The sequence below is a fragment of the Falco cherrug genome, chromosome Z (genome assembly GCF_023634085.1).
Source record: "Falco cherrug isolate bFalChe1 chromosome Z, bFalChe1.pri, whole genome shotgun sequence".
NCBI classification, from domain to species: Eukaryota; Metazoa; Chordata; class Aves; order Falconiformes; family Falconidae; genus Falco; species Falco cherrug.
This window is the reverse complement of record NC_073720.1, coordinates 64,285,664-64,311,948: the sequence shown is the minus strand read 5'-3', so window position 1 is coordinate 64,311,948 and position 26,285 is coordinate 64,285,664. Positions and strand designations below refer to the sequence as shown.

At 38.9% G+C, this 26,285-nt stretch overlaps 1 protein-coding gene across 6 annotated transcripts in view; it reads right to left on the bottom strand.

The window, feature by feature from the left end:
• The window catches only part of ZNF608 (zinc finger protein 608), an 86,509-nt gene that overhangs the window by 21,342 nt on the left and 38,882 nt on the right, over positions 1–26,285 (bottom strand). For 4 of the 6 annotated variants that reach the window (XM_027811056.2, XM_055699542.1, XM_055699544.1 and 1 more), the window contains exon 4: positions 11,822–11,857. The exons of the other annotated variants lie outside the window; for them this stretch is intronic. In XM_027811056.2, coding sequence (XP_027666857.1) covers positions 11,822–11,857 — 36 coding nt within the window. The remainder of the gene's footprint in view (positions 1–11,821; positions 11,858–26,285) is intronic. 6 annotated transcript variants of the gene reach the window in all.

Genomic DNA, 26,285 nt, shown 5'->3' with positions numbered 1-26,285 from the left:
TCAAAGAGCTGCTGCTGATCCATGTACCTCATTGGGACTGAGAAGCAGAGCCTCTTATAAATTATGATGCTTTATTTAAAGTCAAAGCATTTATTTGCTTTTGTGCCAGCTTTGGATCCTTTTCATCTCTAGCTACCAGGCCCAAGAGAGAATACATTCCTATAGCTCTGCTGGCAGCCAGCTGTGGCCTGAGTAAATCACAAAGCCTCCTAACAAGCCATTCTTTACAAAGGCCAACTGCAGTTACTAGACATGATAACTTCTCTATTATTTCACTCACTGGAATTAAAAACAGCAATTTAAAGCAGTGGTTGAAAACACTGAAATATACTGAACTACATTTTACATATCTCTCTCTCTGTCTCCATTAAGCTTCACTTATTTCAAGAAGACTTCATTGTCCTCAGCCTGGGAAAAGAGTAAGTAAACACCTGAGACAGGCACATCCAAGACAAAGGGGAGGGGAGAAAAAGACCAGATCTGGGATTTCTTTTGCACAACTCCCTCAGGATTTCTTACTGCAGCTAATAAGAGACAAGTACCTCTTCTTTTATTCAGTCTGTGGGACTTGCAGTGATGTATCTTTTATGTTTGTGGAGGTAAACTCTCTAAGAAGATCTTAATACAGTAATCCCCTACCATGAAACTTCACAGTAAAATACACAAAGCTAAAAGTGGTGAATAGTCAAGCATGGGATGCACATCTGAGTCCTATGAATACTGCAACTGTAAATGAGGAGTTCTGTCTCCTCTACCTCTTTCCCACCCATGCAGTAAAAAGGAATCAATTAAGTATAGCATGGTGAGGCTCTCAGTCCAGGAAAAGCTAATCAAGAACTTTACTCATCTGAGGCTTTTCCTCCTATACAATTGCTTCAGTTTAGGATTTGGAGTAACCTTATTGTAAGGTCTTTTGGTGCTATAGTTAACAGATTAAAAACTAAACTCTGCTTGAAACTCCACCTTCTAGATTTGTAAATCACAGAACAAACACTATGCATTGCCACAGCTAAATACCACATAATTTTTACAGCTCTTATTCCACAAACTAGTTATTTTCTTTAATAAATAGTAGGCAGTGCTGTCCTTCCTATTATAAAAGTAGGGAACAAGATGCCAGAACAGTTACAAGCATTTCAGTAGCACACTTAAGATACCAGTTCTGTTTTGTAAACAAGCCTAATGAACTGTGACTAATAGTGTTCTCCTTGAGCAGAAGAAAGGTAAAAGGGCTTTTGTTAGCATCAACTGAAGCAAAGTAGTTATTTTGCTGGGACAGAACAAAAGTGAGCTACTGATCAACTAAGCGAGTTTTGCAGAGCAGTTCACCATTATTTTCTTTCCTCTGTTTTAAATTATCTCCCAAGTGGGTAAACTAGTAAAACATCTAGTTAAGCAGCAACCACTACACTTTCTGCTAGGCTCTTCTTCTCTTGCCAGGAACCGGCTGGACGATCCTCCTGTAAGTGTCCTTTGTGCAAGCTGTCCCAGTTTCTCCACCTATTGTAAGAGCCTGGCTAGTTTTCCCTGACCTGCTGTGATCTATGCCGGTACTACAGCTTCTCTTGGCTTTTCCATGCACTAGAGCTGATCAGCCTTTGACCCTCACAGGTTTAGAAACAAAACTATTGAGACACTGAAGACAGATCATTGTTGCGTAAAATTTAAGTAAAATCTTAGGGTTCTAGGAATCCTGATATAATCAGTTAAAAACCTCTACATTTCTTTTGGCAGTGAAACATCCCTCGAAGGATCATCATGCCATAGGCATGCCCTCCCCTGTTTTACAGTACAACCAGCATGATGAGAGAGACATGTACTTCGATATTAAGAGACTATTTACCCATGTCATTAAAAGAAAAGAAGAGGCTGGACTTCCAGACATGACTTAATTCTTTCCTTGGTCAGACAAAAATCATCAAGGTAATACTTGCTTTACTCCAGAATCTACACACAAATTTCTGTGTAAAGTATTGACTGCGCTTTGGCCTCATCTGAAGCGTTGCCCCCTGAGGCTGATAAGCTCTGACCCCAGGTGGCACATCCAGCCCTCTCACAAGAGGCAGGAACATTATTGCTTTGCACTGAGGACCGCTGCCGAGAGCCAATCAATCAAGCTCCCTGACAGCTTTTACAGCCTCCTCACATTACGCCTAAGTCAAACTCCATGGCTCCTATTGTTCACATTATTCTTTCTTCCTCTGCTCTGATGAAGTTAGAGCAAGTCCAAAGCTCCAATGAGAAAGAAAGGCTATTATGAGCAGCTCAGTTTATTGACTCTGAGCTGCACAACAATGGCTCAAAAGCCTTTTCCCTGAAAGTAACACATTCCTAATTGCTAATAATCATCAGTAACAAAGATCAGCTCTTAGACACATACTTGTATGAAAAAAAGGTGTAACATTCGAACAGCTAGACTCATCTGTACATATCAACAAAGGTTTCTTAAGATAATTTTGTGCACAGCAAGAACGATAACCTTTCAGTCACACAGAACCTTCATACAAATGTTGGTATGTTCTGTAACGTAACTTGTGTATTATAAACACTGTGACCAAACCAGATTTGATTAAAAATATCCCTTGTTGGACTCATGCTATGCTAACTGTCGACAAAAAGATATCTTCTTCTTTAGTCACTCTATAGCATTTCAAGATGAGTATCACATTGTGCTCAAAATGGAAAAATGCTTTCAGAATTAATCATGATGTTATTATTTTTCCCTAGCCTTCTCCTGCGGTTTAAAGAGCATTTAAGTGGGACTCCTACATGTCTGGCATAGAAGAATACTGGCTTGTCTCTGAAAACATTCACCCTTAATTATTACTTTTTTAAAAAAACAACCAACCAACCAACCCTGTATCAATTCAGTTACATGCATATATCTAGCTACCGCCAACAGGTCTTTTACAGAGTCATAATGTTCTGTCACCAAATGCACAGAAACACTTCTTTTGTCTAAGAATTTCAACATTGTGTAACATGATCAGATTTTACAGTTGGCAGTCTTCTGTGTCTTTTTTCCTACTTATCAAAGTTAAAAGTGGAACAAAACAAACAAAAAAATAAAACCAAAAAAACCAAACAAGTATTTTAAGGACTCCATTTGACAGGAACGGAACTTGTGATCAACTAACAGAAATAAACTGCCATAACTCCAGAGATCAGTTTCCCTGGATACTGAAGAAACAGAAGGAAGAAAGGAAGAGTGGCTGCTTTTTTTTTTTTTTTTTTTTTTTTTTAATTAGCTGTAGTTTTAGATGATTCTGCCATTATAACTTCAGCTTTTAGGAAAGGACAACCTCATTTTAAATTACAGAATAGAAAGTGACAGTCAGAACTGAGTATTTACTTACTTTCCTAAACCTGAATATCAGTACTAAGACAGGGAGAGGTGCTTTCAATTAAAGTGTTTCATCTGCATGATTTCAGTGCACTAACTTCACAATTGGACTGAACTGGTAAGAGATTCAGAGAGCTTTCTGGGAAGGTGCTGCTTGAAAGAACAGCAGTTTCCTTCTGCTAAATCCCTTGATACAGTAGCTTGCCTTTTCAGCTGTCATTCAGTCCAATGTGGCTTTTCATACAAAACCAGAGGAGATCAAGCACAGACTAAAAGCTTGCTTCAAATGAACGACTCCCCTCCCTCCCTGGCTTTCAGCTAAAAGCATATTTACACCGTGAAGAATGAGAAGTACTCATAACTTGTAGTCCATCAAATAGTTTCTTTTCAGATTCTGCTAAAGATGGAAGTTTCACAGTTATTTAGGTGGACACCTGAATAAACAGCACTAAGCACTGGTAGTGCCGGAGTAGCATTATAAAAATTAAATAATACAGCAGGCCTTTCCATTTATTTGTGTAGCTACGGTGTATTGGTCACTATTAGCAACCCAAGTTTTTATCCTTAAGAATATTCTCTTATTTCCTTTCTTTAAAATGGTAACAATACATGCAGCATTAAATTTCTTGTCCCTACAGGGACATAAAACATGGCTGAGAAAAACTGGCACAGCAGTGTAAAAAGGTAGGCGCTGCAGCATCCTGGGCTGCACACTCGCAGTGCACTAGGATTCCTATTTGCAGTGCTGTCATTTAGCTCTCACTCACAGGCACGGCATTCAGCTTGAGCATTTTTTTTGAAGGGAAATAAATGTAATGCTATCCTTGTCAGCTTACAAAGCTGAGAAGTAATGCTGCTATATTTAACCTAAATGCTGTTTTTCATGGGTGCTCCATAGGATGAATGATACCCGATTTAGAAAAACGACAAGTGATTTTGCTGAGCTTTTCAAAATCAACACCCATTTTAGTTGAACAAAACAAGAGGCTGCTGAAGCACATTTGTCTCTCTGATGATGTATATTCACTAAGTACAGCCCATAACCCACCTACTCACAGCAGCTTCAGACAGCTAGCCTCACCCACAGATCCTCGCAATTTAATGAAGAGTCATATTCAACAAATCTTTTACAAATAGCCTGACAGTAGTTATTCTTTTAGACTCCAGGCCCCAAAGAGAAATTTGTCATTGCTTAAATAAATTTTACAGATGTAATAGATAAAGGCAATGACGAAAACAGGACTTTTATAAAACAAAATCAACAGAGCAGAAAGCTGTTCTAGACTGTGCGCAGGCGCACTGGGCTTGTGTGTACCGAAGGGAAATAGACAATGAAGGTTAGGAAGCATGAAATGACAGCCGCCTTTGCTTTTCAGGGAACGTAAATTTTATTCACAGAACGTAAATCTCAAAGTCATGGTTTTCAATCTGCATGCATGATCACACGAAATTGATTTCAAGGAGATTTGGAAGTATTTAACTCATTGCTCAGAGCTGCAAATCCCATCTTGTACAATCATTATTGTAAAACAGAGGAAAAAAATGGGTGACGTTTCAAGGGCTCAGCCTATACAGTCTTATTTTTCAGATAGTCACAGCTCATTAAGCTTCCATTTCAACTACGGACCTCTCTTTATTGAAGCACCCAAATAAAGCTGGCTATGTATGCTCCTGTATGTTTTAGGGCAGCTTAAAACTCCTAATGAATACTACAGCTTAAATGAAAGACGTTCTTGAATATGTTTGCCACAATGTAACACACCCATGCTTATGTTCCTCCCTAAAGGAGGAGGAAAACATCCTTCAAATGCTTCGGTAAATATGGCAGCAGTCCTAATGCGGATACAGCACTGAAAAGTTTTTGGAAATGCATAAAAAGATTTTTTAACTGTGGCTGCATCTCACAGTGGTTTTCTTATAATTTGGTACCTCTTTCTTGATACTTCTTATCACAAAACCAATCAGGTAGAAAAACTGTTGTTATATTAAGCAATCCCAAACCACAGATCTTAAGCATGGTGTGTCAAGTTAATACATGATAGTATTAAAAATATCTCTGAAGTGCAGCCTTTTCTAACAGAAAACAGATCTATTCTTGAACACAGATGAGCTTCCCCTATGTCAATAAACACAAACTGACTCTGCTTAAAAAACAGAGGAAACTGATTAATCTCTATCTCAATAAAATTTATGAAGCAATAAAAACTTTGTCGTACAAGCTGTGTGGTTTGTTTCACTTCCTTGTCACATGAATTAATGAGGAAAATTCTTTCCTTCATTCTGTTATGCAGACTCTTGCTGGAGAGGGCACCGTACACTGACCAAAAGCCCCAAGAGCCTAATTCTGATTTCTACTCCACACCATCAATTTCTTTATAAAATTTGGCAAGAAACATTTTAATTTCCCATCTTTGTGATGGCAGTGTTTGTGAACTCACTCGCCACTACAGTGTGAACTGTGCTTAGTAATACAGCGTAACTGTTGGGGAGGCAGCGGCAAGAAAGAAATGGCATGCTTGAACTAGGGTATCATACCAGTTAAACCCTTCATTCTCTGTGTATGATACTGAAAATGTCAGCTAATTTAAATTTCTGCAGCCCTTGAATAGGAGTGAAAGGGAGGGAGTGGGAAATGTACTGACTATCTGAAAATATATGCCTGCAACAGCGGGACCAGAAAAGACTGGTAAAGACTTAATGTGTAACACTTGGTCAGATTAAGTACAACTCTTCACTGCATGTTTTATTGTCATTTATGTTCTCTGTGACCACATAAAAAAGCAGCTTCTGCCAGGCCACAACAACAAGGCTTCTGGGAGTGTTTGGTTCTTTCTCTTCAAATCTTCTGATGCATTAATTTTCTGACCTCTCTCCTAATATAAAACTACAGCTCAGTCCTTACATGCTCATCTTTGTCAGAATAACTTTCGCTTAGACAGCAGCTAATCCGCTACAGCTAATGGTTTCTGTCAGGAAGGAAGGAAGTGAAATGATGCCATCATACAACATGGAATAATCTACATACCTCATGTGGACCCCCCCCTTTTGTGAAATATCAGTGTGATGTATTAAACCCATATAAAATCTAGCTCCATCAGTCCTTATGCGTGAATGCAGCTCCATGTAGCCAATGCATTTTTTGTTACACCCCTGGAGACTGTGGGGGTTCACCGGGGTGGATATTCACCCTCCTGTAGGCTGGGGGACAACTGCATGGAAAGACTGCTCCTGTGCTCTTGGTCTTCCACACTATTTGTATAGTTGTTACCATCTTTTAACTCACCTATCTGCTTTATAAAGAGGAGTCTTTGTGTTTCAGGACATAAAATCACCTGAAGATGACCATCTGAAACCACAAGAGTAATCAGCAAAAACAACACTGTGATTTTCACTCCCTTATACTTTCTGTGCAATATTCACCCGCAGATTAAGGCTCCTGAGAGGGAAGGATGGAGCAGAGTCATACAGAATCAGGACATTTCATCAGGAAAATGAGGCAGCACTGACAGAGAAAGGGTGCCAATGGGGCAGTGGTCAGACCTCCATATGTCTCCATTGATGGGTTCCTGTTGATGGACCACATCTCTGAGCGGTAGACAACCAAATGAAGTTAACAACAGATGCCACAACAAGAAGTTTGTAACACTTCAGGAAGGTGTGAAAGGAATGACAGTTGGCTGCCTTTCTCAAATCTTTGGCAGAAGCCCCTCTCCTCACCCATAAGGCAGACAAGGCTGTGGCACCTTTTTCTCACAGCTTTACTGTGGTTCCACCAATGATTGTTGGGTATTTTAGTCAACTAGTTACTCAGCTTACAGAGGCTGGGTTTCTCTCTCATGGGCCCTCCTCTGTGACAGAGACAGGAAAAAGTATTACAGATCAAGTTAAAAACCATACATTTCTTTTCAGCTGTTGTGGGGCACAAGAACATGGTGGGTTTTCTGCCTTTTTTGAAGAGTGGTAAGGTTGGTATTGGTAAGGGGATGGTTTCTCTTGGAAGACCTTTCCTATTGTGGTTGAAGAGCTTCTACAAATGTCAGTTTGAGAAAGAAATGTTAAAATTACCTTTGAAAACTCCACAGAAGGGGGACACCTTCCTTTTGCAACAAACACCACCACTGGAGATTTGAAGATTGCAGATTAAACAACAGGAACTGATAGATTCTTCTTAACAAAGATCTGAAACTACTAGCTACCAGACTAGAGTAAACTAGATTTTTTATGAATGTCCATGGAAAACATTTGTAGAGGTTATGTCTTTTTCCCTTCACCACATTACTGACAGCCCAGATCCAGCTAGCATCTTACTTATGAGAAGCCTTCTCTTTGCAGAGTCCAATGCACTACGCAGAATCAGAAACAACCTCTTTTTAGTAGGAAACCTTTTGAGGATAGACAGATAAAAAGGCTGCTTGGTGAAATGAATCAGATTCCAAGGAAGAAGGCTTGAGGATACAGAACAGCTACACCAGAGGAAACGCACATCAGGTTTTTGTGGTCTCTTTCCAGCTGACAGGATGGGTAAAATGGTAGAACGCTGCTACCTTTACCCTTTCCTTTGAAGGTTTTGGAATCTGAAGGGACACTATTGAAATATTTATTGGGCAAAGACTCCCTGTTGCCCAACAAACCCATTCTAACTTTCCTTTAGTTTTCCACTTAGTGAATGAGAATTATTTCTGAGAACACAAATTCTGTATTTGGTCCATCAGAAATGCAAACCTGATCAATGAGTTCATAAAGACTATTCATACAAACATTTTGCTTACACTGATAGGATCCTGCAGGTATAAGAACACTCATGAAGCAATTTGTATTTTCAAAACAGTGATGCTTTTAACAACCATTCCTTTCAAGAAGTTTCTGGTTTTTCTGAAAAGAAAATTTTGTATTATCTTTAATCACCTACAGACTAGTGCAAAGACATGACTCCGTATTTCAGATGACAAATGACAAAAGGCAAGCCTGGTAAACTTGAAAAACTGGGATGTGGAAGTAAAAACACCCTTAAACCAAAAGACTGCAGGTGATTCTTTCAGTAGCTAGCCTTTAAGGTAGTTCAGAAATTATTCTATGCAAAATGGTAGCCACTGAGTTTATGTGAAGTAATTTTAAATTTTACAGATCAACAACCAGAATTTTTAGAAAAATTAAATCCTATTGTAGTCTCTGATGTGTCTGTCTTCAAGGGTTAAATATATCCACTTCTAGTACATTTGAGAATTGCTGAAAAGCAGCCTATAGACACCCACTGATAGGAGGCTCGACCTTATGAGACTATCAGAAACATTCAGAGAATAGAAAGACAATTTCTTCTCTCCAAAGGATTTCCCACCTACATAATTAACAGTCCCTCGGCAATCAAGGCAGAATGCTTCCAAAAAGATTTGAGTCAATTTTGGTCTTTATTTTTTAAAGCAAAGGTGCTGCATACAGAAACTTCCAAATTGCTCTGGTTATCGGCTATCCACAGTGATAGCCACTGCAGACATAAAGGATGAATTCTAGATAAAACTGCTTTAAAATTATTTCTCTGATTCTACCATCTCACCTGTCCTGTCTATGTATGGAGAATGTAGCAGGCACAATCAGGAGTTAGGTTGTTATTGGCTGAAGATGTCTTTTCTTCAAGGCCTTCTCAATGGGAGATTAGTGAATATCTGCATAAAATACTTCTAGAGGACTGTAGAATTTTCTCTTGTTGTCTATGGGAAAACATCCTCTTTTAGAGATTCTAGGCAGAGAGAAATGTAGTAATTTGCAAGCCAGTTGCTCAGTGGCGAAAAGATTCAGTTAGATAATCGAACAGGTAAAGTCTTCTTTTACAAAACTATATGGCTGACCAACTGAGAAATTCATACATCTTTAGACTTCATAAAACTTCAGGAGTGCAAGGGAGGATTGCAGAAAGAACCCAAGTGAATGATGAATCAAAGAGAACTTTGTTGGTAAAGCGCACTATAAGCCTTTCTCTGCCACAGGAAACTCACCTACAGGGAAAACAACAGAGAACTAGGAAAATCTTAACTACTACTACCAGTAAGTGGTAGGAAATAACGAGGAAAGAATGAGAAAAGTGTAAAGACTCAGAGTGAAATTCTGTCTCTTTATGGCTGGCTGCCAACTGTCTAATAGAAGCCATAAATAAAATACACCTGGCTGTGTCTTTGAGACCTTGAAGAGGTGTGTTGTTTTCCCCCTTGCTCCTAGCAAAACTAAGCATACAACCGATACATCCCACAAAGAAACAAACAAAAAATGCTAATACATATTAACTGCTGGGAAAATACTCCATTGAAAATAGTTTGAAAAACTGAGGGAGAAGAGCAGTATATCTTTATTACTCTCCAAACTGAAACTAACAGCTGTCTTCACAGAAGGAAGATTAGTGTTATTTATGTGCCTCACTCAGACTCAACGGTATTCTTGCATCTCGGTATGCCTTGGTATGTTTATAAGACTGCCTTCTCTCACTCCTCGTAAGACAGCTTTAAAAGATTACATTACAGAAAAGCAAAGGTTACTGGAAAAGCATCCTTCAGAATTATGAGATATTTACTTGCTAGTATTGGTATTAAAAATTAAAGCTTAAGCCTAGCATAGAGGTAACCTGCCAGCAAAGAAACTCTCCTTTTTCCTTCAGATGTATAGATTCAACAGTTGGTCTCTTCATTACTAGGCTGTCTGTAAGAGCTGTTCTCTGTTCCATATTCGGTTCCCATGAGCCCTTGATTAATAGCTGTCTGCTATAATTTATATATAGCCCTGGTTTAAGCAGCACAATTTCCTTTTTACTTCCATTTTAAAATACTTCACTAATGCTGCTCAACTAATTTCAAATCTAGAAAAAAATAAAGAAGGTGACACCCTGTGTCCTCATTTCCTAGGAAATTCCCTGTGTGGGAAGTATAACACCGACCAAATCCATTATGGACTATCCTGCTCTTAGAAACACCAAACTATAGAGCTAGGAGGTCCTCAAAAAGTTGCCCACTCCACCCCTGCTATTTCTGAAACAGTATCAGCACTTATCCTGAAAAATGTTTGCATAGATTTTCCTCTAACAGAAGACTCCACAAGCTGCTAGACAACATACTCCACAGCCTCATTATCCTTGCTGTTAGAAATGCTTTTCTCATGTCTCATTTGAATCTTCTTGCACAACTTAAGATCGTTGTTTGCTGGCCTTTCTGCCACAGTCACAAAGAACAGAACCACCTGTGATAAACAAGATCTCATCTGACTTAATGCCCTCCCTGAACCAACCAAAGGGAAAAAAAAAAAAAAAACCCACAACAAAACCCAACCAAACAAAAAAAATCCTGAATAAATTATTTTATTTCAGTGTCGTGATACATTTTCTAACCTATGCTGTGAGGTTACCTTCTAACCTATGCTGACGTTCTTCAGTCAAGATTTGGGTTTAAATAGAGCCGGAGGCAAAATGGAAACTTATTAAATCTTGTGACTAGGAACATAATGCTGTTTATTAGTCTATTTCCACCAAACCTGTATTTCCTGCATAAATGCACTGTGGCTGACCCAGACTTTCCGCCATAAACACCTTATACTACAGCAGCAGTTAAGTATTACATATTTTTCAAAAAGTATTTCAAGGAATGGGTGTGGAACCTAGGGTTTTTAAGGACCAGAGAGGAAAGACTGTTGCACTGCTTTTTTTGCGCTGCTTATAATAGAAACCTCTCTTGAGGTCTTCTGAAACAACAATTCAGCAAAAAGCAAATCCTGAAGCCACGGAGTCAGCCTCATAAGCCTTCCCCCCCCCCCCCCCCCCCCCCCAAAAAAAAAAAAAAAAGGCTGCTTTCAATGAATCCATTTTAAGTGTTTCTCAGTGCTCCCGTCCCCAGTTATTCTTCCATAAAAACTTTCCCTCCCAACCCTTTCTCTTCAGAAATTTGGTAACCATAGTTTCTGTGTCCTGCTGAGACTTGATACGTAGAGCTGTATTCTACCTGCTATTAAGCTGCTGATAGCAGTGTTTCTGTTGCAATTTAGGAGCAATGTCAGCTGAAGGCAGAGAATATTGTACACACTATATTTTCCCAGCTGGATACCTCCGTGAACAGAAAGCAAAAAACCTGAATACACATGCACCATACGTTTGGGGGAGGGTAGGAAAGAGGCTGCAAGAAAAAAAGGCTGCAGGTTAGATGTGATGTTGGGTGGTCTAAAGCCAGTAGAAAATGAACATGTGAATGGGAAGATACCTCTAACATTATTAGAAAACACCAGAGGTTCTTAATGCAGTCCTTGTAGTACATGACAAATACAAAGACCCCTCTGTAGACTCCTCAGATGCCTCTTTCCCTTACACTTATAAATTGAATTGTTGCATTTTGAAAACTGTCACATTCATCTGTTTGTTTCTCTGACCCAGGCCTGCAGGTTCTTGTTTAATGTTTATCAGGAAGACGCTTTAATCCTGAATACAGCTTAGCACTTTAGCAGTAATTATACCTGAGGGTCTCTTGGTTTTTGTCTCTCCCCCACCGCCTGTAGAAAGAAAACCAAGTCACTAAGCACAGGAAATACAACCATGCTCTTCAACAACAGTTTACTTACTTCAACGATAGTCACATCACATAGCAATACGTTTGTCTGTAAAAGTATTTTAGCCTTTTCTGGGTAACAAGTATAGTTTTTATGTTTCTTCAGCATGGTGACAGCTGGAGGTAATGGACTTTACAGAAGACGAACTGAAGTCCAATTCAGCAAGGAGTGAATAAGAATTAAAGCAAAATGTTGGTTCTGTTTCCTAAAAACATCATGGGGCCATAACTTTTTCACTACCAGAAAGTACTGAAGTTTACAATAGAAGGTATTCACCAACGATTACCACTCTTCTGAGCACTGCCTCCCTGGAGATCAGAGTTTCATGGTCATGACCTTCCCTCCAGAGAGTGCTGTACCGAACCAAAAGTTTGCAGGCAAACAGTTTAACAAATCCCGTAATTTATGTCTACTTCACATTCCACACTATACAGAAACATTCACCTGTCAGGGAGGAACTACTCCAGATGTAAAAGTCACCAGTAAAGAAGAGGCAGATCATTACAGCAGCAAAATCATTCATTATGGAACACGTGTTGCTCCAACAGCATATGTGCGTTCCCAAAAGTTATCAACTCTTGTCACTAGTAACTAGCTTCCAAATTTGCAATTAATCTTTGTCATTCCTCAAATCACCTCCTCCATTAGAAGCATAGAACTGAAAATAATGAAAATCCCAAACCTACTAAAGTTAAAATGCTCACAGTCAAACTGAGGATAGAGCCAATTACCATTTAAATAACAACATGAAACTCTTTGAAGGAAAGGCCTTTTGATCTTGAAGATTCAAATGCTGAACAGTGCGAATCTCAGTTCTTTAAATTTCCAGGGAAAAAGCTACAAAAAAAGAACTATGACCCAGGCTGTCAGTCATGTGCTTAAATCCCTAGCATTTTTTACTGTTAAATCCAGCTCTCTTGGCGTGTAATTACTGCCAATGTCATCATCAATACCACAGTTAATAAATGCTTAAGTAACTCTTTTCTTGCAGGTCATTCTGGTGTGGAAGTGCAGGGGACACAGACCAAGGGTGAAACATGAGTTGTAGTTTTCATCTTTCCCCCTGTGGAACATTAAGATTTCCAAGTTTTGATCAACTCACATTTAGTTGTTAATACAGGGTTTTTTTCAAATTTGAATGCCTTATTAATTTAAAATACAAAATACTGTACGGTCAAATGGCATTAAAAATCTCATTTGGAGAGAATTACAAACCCTGTGCCTTTGGAGTGGCAAAGGCAAACAATAAAACTGTGCTGAACCGCAGTTCAAATTTCTGTCATTTCTTTAATCCTTTCTCTGGAGAGCTGTGAAGGAATGATGCTTTGAAAAGTGCTTTAGCCTTTGACAGCCTATGGAGTTTGCTGATGTCACACTTCCTAACTGACACAACAGGGTCTGCATGGCACATTGCTACAACATTTGTTTTACAAGTGCACATTTCACAGGAAACCAACGATTAATTTCCCAAAGACTTACAAGCATATATTTCCAAAAAGGGAAAAATAAAACTGTTACATATCCACACAAATCAAAATTTACAGAATCATGGCAGCCAGCCAGCAAACTACTCCAGGTCTGCTTTCCCATCTGCTTGGCCTGTTAACTGAGAGAAAATAAAATCAAATTGCTCCTTCTGCAACTAATTCTCAGAAGAACCCCCTAAAAAACAACTTCCATGACACAATTTTAACAGTGCAGAATGCCTCACAACCATCAGCAAACTTCCTAGCACTGTGCGATGTAGACACAATAGCTCAGAAATGAGTATTGAGACAAGACCACTCCCCTCCTTCCCGGCATTGGAAAGGCACTGTGCCAAGACACTACTGCTGAGGTCACAGAACAGACCTCTCTTGATCTTTCTCACAACTATGCCCTCCAGCAGATAAAGTTGGCCAAATGTTGATGGAGTGGGTGATGCCACCCCCCCCTGTACATCTGCCCCAGCGCTTTGCTCGAGGCTACAGCCCTAGAGGCAGGGAGGGTAGAAACACATGGGGCAGATACAGTCACCCACCATCACAGCATTAATGTAAATGAAACTAGCACTGGCTTACACAGGTTTGTGAACTTGCTGGCACTGAGAAGCGTGCACAATCCCTGTTGTTGCCTCTGCTAAATGGGAGGCAACTTACACAGATCAACTGGCTGACAGCTGAGGTCAGTAACGCCTTCAGCTGTTTATCTGCTGCAGCCCTGACAAGTGATTCTCAGTTTATGGTAGTGTAGCATGTCAAAGTCATTACTTCTCCTTTTAATCTATAGATTAAAAACCCGTAGTAAAGACTGGCACAGCTTTTGTATGTCTACTATTGCAATGGTATACAGTAATTAATATATTACAGGTTTCTACTTCACAGATGAAAAAATAATTTGACTACAAGCACTTTCAACAGCTGCCCATAAATCAGCCCACTCTCAAGAGTTCAACTCAAGAGTTATTGTGTCTATTGTGCATCTTAAGGTTCAAAGAAAGATTATTCATGCATTCATTCATAGCCAAGAATGTATCCCAGCAATGAAATTTACCCTTCAAAGCTGACCCAAGTTTAACCACTGGATTGACTAAATAATTTAATTGCTCAATGACATGCTACATCCCTTCTCTGAAGATTGTATTTTTGGTGAACTGAGCTAGGTTTATTCCAGTGGTACGTTAATGGCACATATTCCAAAAGCATAAGCAGCTGCTGACCACAAACATTGCCAAACCGAGTAACAGGAATGCAAACGAATGTCCTGCTGCACAGTTATGTTTTTTAAAGTATTTAAAAATCGCAGGGTTACAAAATTACTTTTGTGGAACAAAGAGGAGAAAACAGATGAAAGCAAAGCTGCATTTATGGAGAACCACTAATAACTGAGTAACATTGCCAGTCTGAGAACATTAATTCTGTCACCTCCTTTTCATACCCAACAATTTGTTTTCCTTTCTGCGCAAAAGGGTTTCTGCGACAAGCAATCATGACAAGAACAGTGAATGTTCTCCTCACATACTAGGAAGCCAGAGGAGTCCTAACGTAACTTCCCGCGTGTTAGGAGAAGCTATCCAGTGCAGCTCATTCAGTCAGCATTCCAGCCCTCCCCAACTACACTAAGCCAATGAAGCTAGACTGAAGATTAAGGAGAAGGGAAACAATTACATTGTGTGTTACTGCCAAGGATGCAAAGACTAAATCTCCTTGAAGCTGAAAACAAATTAGCAGCTTTGCCTGCATCAAGCTGTCTGTCCAAATGGAGGTTTCTTTTCAGAACAGCATTACTAACTGTGCTCCTTGAAGATAATGCTTTGGGGATTCAAAAACATTTTCTCTAAGTTATTTCCTGTCACTTGCTTGTCTGTACCAACAGAACCATTTGTAACCCAATCACCACCCACTGCCTTGAAGCAAAACCAAGCACAGATTTACTCCTGCCCGTTATGAGTCACTCTCCCCACCCCACCCCACCCCCCTTATTTTTACTAATTTCATGTGCCGCTTGTGTGGCCAGAATCAAGGAAGAAATGGCATTAGCCTTCTGGTTCATGTTTCGTAAAAATGCACCATCAGTTGGTAAATCTGAACCTCTGCACCAGCTTTAATCTTTATCTGAAGGAGAAACTGCCTTTCAGTTCTTGTGGAAAAACCTCCAGACTGGGTGTCATGAAATAAATGACCGAAACGCTGCACAAGTTCATTCCCAGTGCCAACAGGAAGTTGTCTGCAGGGGAGGTATAATCATTCAAAATCCATTTCGAGGTAAAAAAAAAACCTAAGGGATGACTCTCAAATAAGATGTGAAGGTTTGCTGTGGGAAGTTTCCAAAAAGGCCAGACTGGAAGAACAAGCATGTGGTTCAGTGAATGCCTCCGCTCTCCCAGGCTGGGCCAGGGGAAGCTGGAAGGACTGGAGATCTCTCAGCCTTCTACTGCGCTTGTGAGAACAACATCAACGCCTCCTTTGCTCTCCCCACGAGAACTATGAACGCTTTTCCAGCTAAATCTGTTCCTAACAAACCCTGACTAGCTAATTTAATGAGAAACAAACTACTATGTCACTATGTTTCAAAACCAAGATCTCTCACTCCCATCTCAACTAGCCATCCACTCTGGAAGAAAGGGAGCCTAGCTGGGATTTGAAAAAAAACCTGGTGAAGTTGAAAAAACTCAGAAATTGGCTGCTTGTCAAGGAACTAAACTATATTGCTGCTTAAGAGTTACATAGGTCTAACATGCTCAGAAATACCGAATTCTTAAGTTTTTTAAGACTACCAAGGAAAACTTCTTTCCTTTATACAAGAATGGAAAAATTAAAAGCTTTTTCAAGCATGTGCAGACCATGCTGAAATGTCGTCCTCTCAGAATTCAACAAAACTGATCTGATCTGCATTAAGTAGCAAACATTAGTAGCTTCCACTGGCCTTAGTTCAGGTTGTATCACCTCTAAATATGGGTCTCTAGCTGGGAATTGCTGCAATCCAGGAACAATTTTTGATTTTTTTTTATTATTATTATTGCTCGGGTTTGTAACCAGTGATACTCCCACTGCAGCTAAATTTAGTCTACCAATACCCAGCAGTTAAAACTGGCTCGGATGCAGACAAACTTGTACTGGCTTCACTGCCACAGGTAGTGGTTTGAACAAAATTGCTCAAGAAGCAAATACTAATTCACTGCAAAACTTTTTCAGAAACCACAGAACCTACAGTCATAACTTTTGGGACTTTAATACAATTGTAGAGAAAAAACACTAAAAAGTAAGCTTTTTTTTAAAAATCCACAACACATGTTAGAAGTCATACTCTGCTTAAAGTTGACATCAGCTTATCTTTTCCCTAAGGAAAACAGCTCCTTTACTGAAACCTGAGACTCTGTTTCTAAAATCTTCCAACAAGAGGGGGGTCACATAGCCTCAGGCTTTAAAGGATCCACAAAAGCCAGCTCTAGATGAATGCAAGGTTAAGAAGTTCAGTCACTGTAGGGGAAAGTAAACAGGCAGTAAAACGTAATTACTTGTTTCAACCCACTTAAATGCATAAGTTTTAAGTGACTGGGGAAAGAAAGACACCTCTAGATTAACTGAAGACCGATCTGGAACTGCCCCGACTTGAAACTGATTCTCCCCAACACTCGCCCACTCGTCCTCAGTGTTAGGGATAGGCTACAGAATTGTAACCTCCAGTCAACTAACTCCAGTTCCATGTTATTAATGGAGATCTTTATACTGTTGGCTAAGCCCCTAGAGAAAAAGCAAGTAGCCTGATCTGCCTGTTAATGCTCGTACAGAAAAAACAACAAAACACAAACAAACCAAAATCACTTAACTACACTAAAATACCACCTCAAGCAAAGCCCTAGTAAACTTCCCAGCTAAGCTTAACAGCTATTTGGGGGGGGGGGGGGGGAAGTAGGGGAAAAGAAGGCTTTTCTTAAATATTCTTATTCTGATTAAAACGTTAACAAGGGCTATAAATTCTGCCCTTAAAAATTAATTCTATTGCCTTTTATTTATATAGCTATATCCCCTTAAAAATTCTTTGAGATTTAAAGTGTTATTTTTTGCTGGACATGTAATTTCTGCTTTAGCTGATACTCCTTAAAAAAAAAAAAAAAAAAAAGTGAAGTTCTCTAATACTGGCCTTTTGGTTTTTATCCCAGATAGTTTCGGGGGGTTTTCACCTAAATCTCATGGCATTAGGGGATGTAAAATTGTTGAACCTCAATTATGGTTTCCATTGCAATGCTAGTACATCTAGACCTAGTTTTTCAGTCTAAATCAAGAAAGCTATTTCCCCTGAGCTTTTCTTTTTTTATATTCTTTGTCTTCACCCTCAACCTCTACCTTTCCTGTCTCCCTCTTTTAGAGCAAAAGTACAAGCTGTAATCTTTTAGTAACCCTGAAGACCAAAGAACTCTTCACTGTTCAAAATTTCTAAATTGAGGTTTTCCTTCTGCTTTTTGGATTGCCTCTTGTCACCATGAGTTCCAGACTAGTAGCTAGTTACTACCACATCAGTAATATCTGGAAATAATTATGAATATGCCCTCAGGGTGACAAAATATAAGTTTCCACTGACTCTAAAACATCAAAAGCTGGATGTTAGGCCAGCTGCTGATCTTACACAGGCAATTTAGTCCCAATGCCAAAAGCAGCTTTTCACTACATAGCCTGAAATGCAGGGAAAAATAAAATATTTTATTACATTTATATTAATCTGTATTAGTGAAAACATACACTCCAGCAAACAAAAGAACCTCTCATTCACCAGCAATACTTAGGAGTGTAACGAAACTTGAAGACCACAGCTCGTTCCAAGTAGTTAAAACTATGTACAAAATTAAGAGTGACCATGAGAACTTTTGTAAGTAAGTGGTTTAATCCCTGAGCTACACCAGTTAAAGATACCATTGCAGTTGTGCCTTCATTCCTTACTCCAGTGGTATTTATTCAGTAAGAAAACACTTGCATGCATACACACTTTCTTCATTAGCAGTCATCTCTCCCCCCTGCTATCTACAAATCCAAACACCACATGTTTCAAGTATTTTGTACTGGAACGGTCTCACTTCTAAGCAATCTGCTGCTACTGAGATTTTGCTTTTGAGCAGTAAATGCTCAAAACTGTTGATTTTCTTAAAGCAACTCCTTTAGTGTTCATAACCTCACCGCTTGAGCCAGCTCAGTTTCACATTCAAATAGCTCCAAGCAAAAGTTTCCAATCTCAATTATCCTCCTTCCTTTTTCTATGCACCCTCCCTGGCCCCATATGCTTGTTTGTAAAAGGGATAATTTTCTATGTATGTACAAGCAGCACTGGGAGTCTTCCTCTGTAGCAGTCTGGCAATATGCAGCTTTTTATGTAAGCACTGCCTGGAATCTGTTAAGTTTTTATAATTCTCTGTTTTGGGTTATACCAAGACAGTTGCACCAAGTCTTATCATTGAGCTGTAAAATGTGGCAGTTGCCAGGTCCCTTTAGATAAGCCAGCCATTACTACCTGGCTAAGTAAGACACTTTGGATATTTTTGGTCAGTTTTTGCAACCGTACTGTGCCTATGTTCTGCTTAGCATTAGATCTATATATGTGAGACTGAAGCAACAAGGCAAGCTCTAGGCAGTGAACAAATCACACATCCCCCCATGCAACAGAGACAAGCAGCCTCTCTAAATAAAAGTTGTAGGACTAGCACTAGTTAGACCCTGTGGTGTCTCTACGTTAAGAGGAACACTGACATTTAAATACCAGATTTAATATATAACAGCATCTTTACACAAGTTTCCGAAGTGCTATTCTTCCAGTAGTGATCTGCAGTCTTCAAAACTCTTCTGAAGCAACGGTGTTGGGAAGGAATGGAAGGGGCGATGAACTGGGTTGACTTCTCTGTGACAGTAAGAAAGCCTGGAAATTAGCAGTGGCTCTGTTTTCACCTCTTTTTTCTTCTCACCACCCCCCACCACCCCGTCTGTTACAGATCTCCACTAATCTGTAATGCTTTCCATCACCTAGAAAAACACAGCTTTAAACTTAAATTACTCTTCAAATCAATGACTAATTGAACTTTTTTGGAAAAAAGTACTTTGTAAAAGAATCAGAATTAAACTCAAGGAGGTCAAAATACCTCCCAATCTGACATTATAGCTCTGCCAGCGGGGAACATCCATAACCTATTTTGCGTTTCTCCTTCACTGAGGAGATTTATTCTGACATGATTTATCTACTGTTTGCTGTGAACAAAGAGCCTGCAAAGGTTTGGTTATGGTAGCCCAGGTGATTCATGACAACTCATTAAAGCCACATCAACTCAACCATATACACCTGGTTCATAAGAGCCAATCCCACCTGTTCAAAACCCATTTTAAGGGGCTTCTGTGGATACACAGGGGTTTGGCTCCAAAACTAATATTTGATTCATTTATTTTAGATGAAGACAGTATCAAATAGACTACAAATACTTGTCTAATTAGGAAATTGAAGGTTGTGTGTGACATTTGACTTATAAGGAGCGGCTGAGGGAACTGGGGGTGTTTAGCCTGGAGAGGAGGCTGAAGGGAGAGGAGGCTTATCGGTCCCTACAGCTCCCTGACAGGAGGCTGTAGGCAGCTGGGGGTCGGTATCTTCTCCCAAGTAACAAGTGATAGAACAAGAGGAAATGGCTTCAAGTTGTGCCAGGGAAGGTTTAGGCTGGATACTAGGAAAGATTTCTTCACTGAAAGGGTTGTCAAGCATTAGAACAGGCTGCCCAGGGAAGAGGTTGAGTCATCATCCCTGCGGGTATTGAAAAGATGCGTAGATGTGGCACTTAGGTGCATCATTAGTGGTGGACTTGGCCAGCATTAGGTTAAAGGTTGGATTGATGATGTAAAAGGTCTTTTCCAACCTAAATGATTCTGTAATTCAGTCAAAAACAGTTCCCTTTTTGGTTCTCTCAGCATAAACATTTTATGTTATGGCAATAAAACATCAAAATTAAATTACTGCCATTGTGGCTTTGAGCAAGCTGTCCATCTAGCCCACTCTTTGCCTCTAACACAGGCCAGCAACGTTATGTTTCAAACAAACATGCAAGAAACACTGCAGAAGCCAGTTACAGGTCAATGTCAGAATTTATGTCCCTAAACAAGCACATACACTGATAGAGTCAGGCAAACTGTAGATCAAAAAGGCCCCTCAGAACCAACAAACCTAGAGCTAAATCCTTCTCACGGTCTGAATCCTGTAACATCAAACTCTTAAAACTTTTACTCACTCTGTGTACATCCCAAAGTACAATCTCCCAAACTATTGTTGTAAAGTAAGTAGAGCTTTCATAAACCACATACATTTTTATGTAAGCCTGGGAATTCCCATTGTGACACAGAGCCCACTTCTCTTTTGCTACAAGTTTCTACGTAACACGTAGTAGGTGTCAGACTCCAAGTATCATTGATAATATGGGACAGTGAACGTCTCCTGAAGAATCACCTATCACCTATAAAGAATCACCTATCTCAGCCTTCTTAAATTTTTTCCCTGATATACTGATATGGTATCACAGACAGTAGAATGAGGAAAAATAAAACATAACAACTCTAAAATATAAACATATGTATAGGCGTTTTTCTGAAGAGATGACATTTTGATACTGGCTTACATTCATACTGGTCAGCAGATGACTCATATGACAGTGGAAAATGTCTGGATTTTACATTTTCTGTTAATGTAGCTAGGCAGAAAATCTATCTTCTCCACAAACCCCTTCTCGGTAATGGACACAACAAAGCCTGATTTGGAGCAGTGGATATCTTTATGCTTCTCTCCTATAAAAACACCCACTGTTTTTCAGTTCTGAACTGAATATGGTCATTAACAATACCAAACCACTGCTTCCTGTACCCACAAGTCAATGGTCTACATTACACAGAAAGGACAGAATATAAATGCACCGGTCTGAAAGCTTACCTGTATTTACAACTGTATCACTTGATTTGATAAAGCATACCACCTTTCTCTCTAAACTTTGCCTGAGCTTAAGACAAGTGTGATTTAATCATGTTTATCCAAATTTCCATAAATTATCATAATGTTCTTTGATAACACAGTGGGGTTTTTTTATAAAATCTCTTAATTCCTGCATTTGTTTACATATTTGGCACGGCTTTCAACATTGGAAGTTTCATTGTTTCATCATGGCTTTGCATTTGTGAAAGTAGGAAAATGTGATTGTTAAACCCACAGAAACTGCTAAGGTGAATCAGAGACAATCAGACTACTTCTCATTATTCTAATTCTATTTCTATAGACACATACACGCCCTTACTTAGACACACATGTACAAACACATACATAACCAAAGACACTTATAACAGACTGTTCTTTTAAAACAGTTTTTGCAAAAATAACCACATAGTAAGGCTGCTGTAGTCAATCCGCTTGCAGATACATGATTAACAGAAGGCTAGTCTGTTATTTAACTTGAAATTTAGAGAAAATATGTAAATATTCAGTGAAAAACAAGAAAAAATATTGAAAAACAGAGGATGTTAGTTAATTCTTACAGTTAAGAAAACATGGCCATGGGAAAAGGAATAGACACCATAAATACAAGAAGAGAAAAGACAAGCAAAACCAAAGAATGCTGTACCTTTAAATGGAAATGAGGCTCCCTAAGAACCCATGAGAATTTAGTGTGACTAAACATAATTGTAAGCAATTGTTCAAAGTGTATAAAACGTTTTACTGTGTGCTGAGGGGAGCTAGTTTTTGTGGATTGCCACCTAGCTCCCTACTTTGCGCAAACTAGAAGAAAAAGATAGAAATGCCTCGTATCTGTGTGTGAATCAGCACAGTGCACCAGGTAACGGACCTGCTTATGGGACAATACAGGGAGGAATCCACATCAGATCTGTGCAACAGGTATGTTTTCAAAACAACATCTATGCATATTTGTTGCAAGCGTGCCAGGGTGGAAAATCCATACACAAGTACCAGCATGCCTCTTTGTCATTGTAGCATTCTCCTTTCTACTGAAAATTTCTGCAAGATAGCATCAGAACTGATACTAGGATAAATCTGGAATACCCTTGAGATGGTCCCATCAGTTTTTTGAGATCCGGCAGATTCCTATTTCTTACACTTGACAACTAGTCTAAAGTTATAAAAATCAAGAAGCCAGCCACAATAAGAGGGCACTTTAAATACAGCTGATTTCCCCATTATTTGTTACTGAATAACAACAAGTTGTACCCAAACTGCACAAAGAGACAGAACATCAGCACAGCAATGCAAGAACTCCTGCCACATACAGACAGTTTGTTCTGCACACAAAGGCAGAAAGATGACGGATGGCTGTCTCCTACACAGTTTTCAAGCAAACAGGACATCACCACAACTAGTACTTCCCACATCTAAAGGCAGACTCTGCTACTAGATGCTGAACCAAAAACAGGACATGACCCAGGGCAATGATGTGTGAGAAACTATACAAAAAAGCAAGCTCTAAGCAATTTAGAAAGTTGGTTGGTGGTTTCCCTTTTTTCTGAGTCATTTTTGTGTCCTCCAGGCAGTAAGAAACAATTACTGCTCTCTTCCCCAGAAGATAATTACACGATTTAGCAAGTATCTGATCCTAGATAAACCTTATTTCTCAGTATAGAAATACAGACTTTTAGCAGCTCTTTCCCAGAGTACCAGAAGAACCAACCAACCAACAAAAAGTACACTCCAATAACACTACCAAGCTTCTTTTTGTGAAGGACTTCTACTGTTACCGGATGGTAGTTTCTGGTGTCAAGTAACTATGTCAGCTGCCAACACTCAATTTCATTTGCCCATAACCATTTCCCATCCCACTACTTCAGGACAGCCTTCAATATTCCTCTCTACAGCCATTAACACCACCTTGGACACATTATTAAATCATATTCAAACAAGGTTATTATGCAGATGAAAATGCCTACAGTATACATATTTAGAAATTAAGCACTACACAACTTGCTAGCGCAACTGAGAAATGCCCATGTGATAACCAGCAGTCTCAGTCAATTATATGAGTAACCTGCTATGGTTAGTTACAAAGCCCTGTAATAACTGTGACAGCCTTCAGATGCCAGCTTCCCTCTACACTTCTTAAGATTAAGACACTAGCAAAAACATCTAATTTATTAAATCTGCTGATCAAGTCAACTGAATAGATTGTCATGGAATAAATGAAAAGAGCTGTATTAACAACGCTTTCTTTGATCTGCCACAATTTTGTCTGAAATCCAATGCTGCTTCCCCACCCCCCTCCTTGGAGTGATTATCTTAAAAATATGACTCATAAAACCAAACATCATCCTTTTTCTGACCTTTAAGAAGAAATGCAACAGAACATGACAACTTGTTTAACATTCCTAAAAGAAAACTGGCTATTTCAGACACCCAAAACCTTCAAAACATGAATTCTCAAGTATATGGCTTCTCCTCTACAAAGCATATATTACATTTAATAATAAGTTCTATATAAACCGTCTGATTTAGTCTTCCTCTACTCAGTCTACTATTCTTATAATAACTGTGATCACCACATCCTTTCTTATATTTGCATTCCCACAGCTAGTTGCTGCATTTGGTCCATAGGTCACATACACCATCGAGTATGCAGACATTCTATAAGCCTATTCTAATCAACTCACAATTCATTTTATACAGCAGATAAATCAGACACAAAATAATTCAAATCTCAAAACACAAGCCAAGGTCAGAAATTTCCATACCTTAGCTGCTTAGAATTGTCTTAACATTAAAAATCTTTCAAGATATATAGCCAGCTAGATAGGTGTCAGTTTGTACATGTGTTTTTATTAGGTTTTGGAAAGCAGTGAAGGGAGTGAGGAGGAAAGAAACATATGGGCATCATAAAAGAAATTTGTAAATCAGTTGGTCATTATGAACATCAAGATGGTTTTAGATGTCACCAATTACGAAGATTTCAGTGAGAATATTCTGGATTTAAACCAATTTAGGGAAGGTCATGTTCTGGCCTAATTAAAGTCAAAATTGTAACTGAAGAAGATGAGTATCCGATAATCTTCCTTCTGTTAAAGATAAATAGAAAACCCATCTGCACCCTGTTTTCTGTAATTTGGCAGAAACGGCTTCATGCAAGCTGCTTTCATGAACATGTCAGAAAATTTGAAAACAGCTAAATATATATATATGTATGTGTGCCCCAAATGTCAAAACGTAATTAAAATGCAAAAATGATCATTAGAAACTCATTTTTCATAATAGTGTTGATTGTGAACACCAGGAAAAACAGAGTAAAATTTGTTATTTTCTTCAGTCAGCAGGGTCTGAAACAGTAAAACACAAAAAGCACAGTACAAACCATATAATACGAATCATACCAATTGTGTTCAGTCTCTTAAATCTACATTCTAGCTATATTTCTAGAGTAATTTAGAATCCCATTTTATCTATTACTGTAGTCACTCATAGCTGTAGTGTTGCCAAACAGTATTTGTAAAACTGTGAAAGCAGGCACATTCAAAACTGTTTCACTCAAACATGCCGTCACTGAACTCGGAGTTGTTTCAGAAATTTTTTTAGACAAACTGGGATAAGGTTAAGGGAGTTAATTTCTGTTAACTAACAGGACTTTTAAAACCAATAGAGTGCTGTGAAACTGGTAAATGGAATGTCATTCCTGACCAGAATGCACTTTTTTTAATACTTCATTTCTGGTGCCAAACCTTTAACAAGGCTGGCTTCTTAAATTCAGTGGGGGTCAGAAGTTTAGTTTATTCAGCAAGAATAACACTATTAACAGCTACTGCTCTTTCATGTCAACACAGTTAATGCCCACACATTCCAACTCTGGTTAATACAGGCCAGTCAAGGAAGACTGGAGCTGCTAAGGGCACTCATCTCTGCAGGGATATTTTAGAACAGAATTTATACTGTGCTTTAAAAACAATCTAAAAAGATCAATCTACCTTATGAATCTGCTGTAGACATACACTGAGAGAAAGATGGATGGATGAAAGCATATAAAAGCAAGTAAATCTGACTCTCACTATTGATTTTGAGAGGACAGTGTAGAGCACTTTGGTGAGGTCTTATATATCACTGCAAAGGACCAAATGCCGTTGTGTGTATGTCTGAAGGATGTCAGGATTTATCATAAAGCAATGCACTGCTGTATTCTTTCATTATATCCTTTTGTAAATAGTGTTGTTTTCACTGTTGAGGAAGGTATATCACTAAAAATTAAATAATCCTCAAAACAAACATAAGAACAATCACAGGAAGGCTCTCAAGCAGCCGTAACTGGAGAAATCCAGTATTATTAAACCAAAAATTGCAGAAGTTTAGTGTACACATGCAGTATTTTTAGCATTAGCAGGAGAAAGCTGGTATTTTAATAATGAGCTTTTGAAAATCAAAATGGAAAAATCTGCGTATCACAGCATAATACTCTTCCTACTTACTTTGTTTTAAATCATAGCAAATCAAGGTTTAGTATTCCCCAAAGCTCTCCAGCACTCCTACTTGGCCAAATGCCTTCAAAGGATATTAAAGAAATCACTCTGGTTTAGATAGCACTTCTTCACCAGATGGAACACTTGTCTTCAAGCAAGAATCCTTTCCTCTTAAAGCATGTTTCAAATAACCAAAATGCAAATAATAATCATATCAAACTGAACTTCTGTAGGGTCTTTGGGGCTTCTATTGTGCTACGGTGGTGGCATTTTTGATGATAGTGTCTGAATTCCAAATTACTAAGCTTTCTAGGTTTTCATCTAAACTATTCATATATCCACTCCCATCACATCTACCCCCCATCATGATGTAAATTTCACAAGCACATTTATGCTACTCTATTAGCTATTTCTTCATATGCTTTTCTCAATATAGCAATATGAAA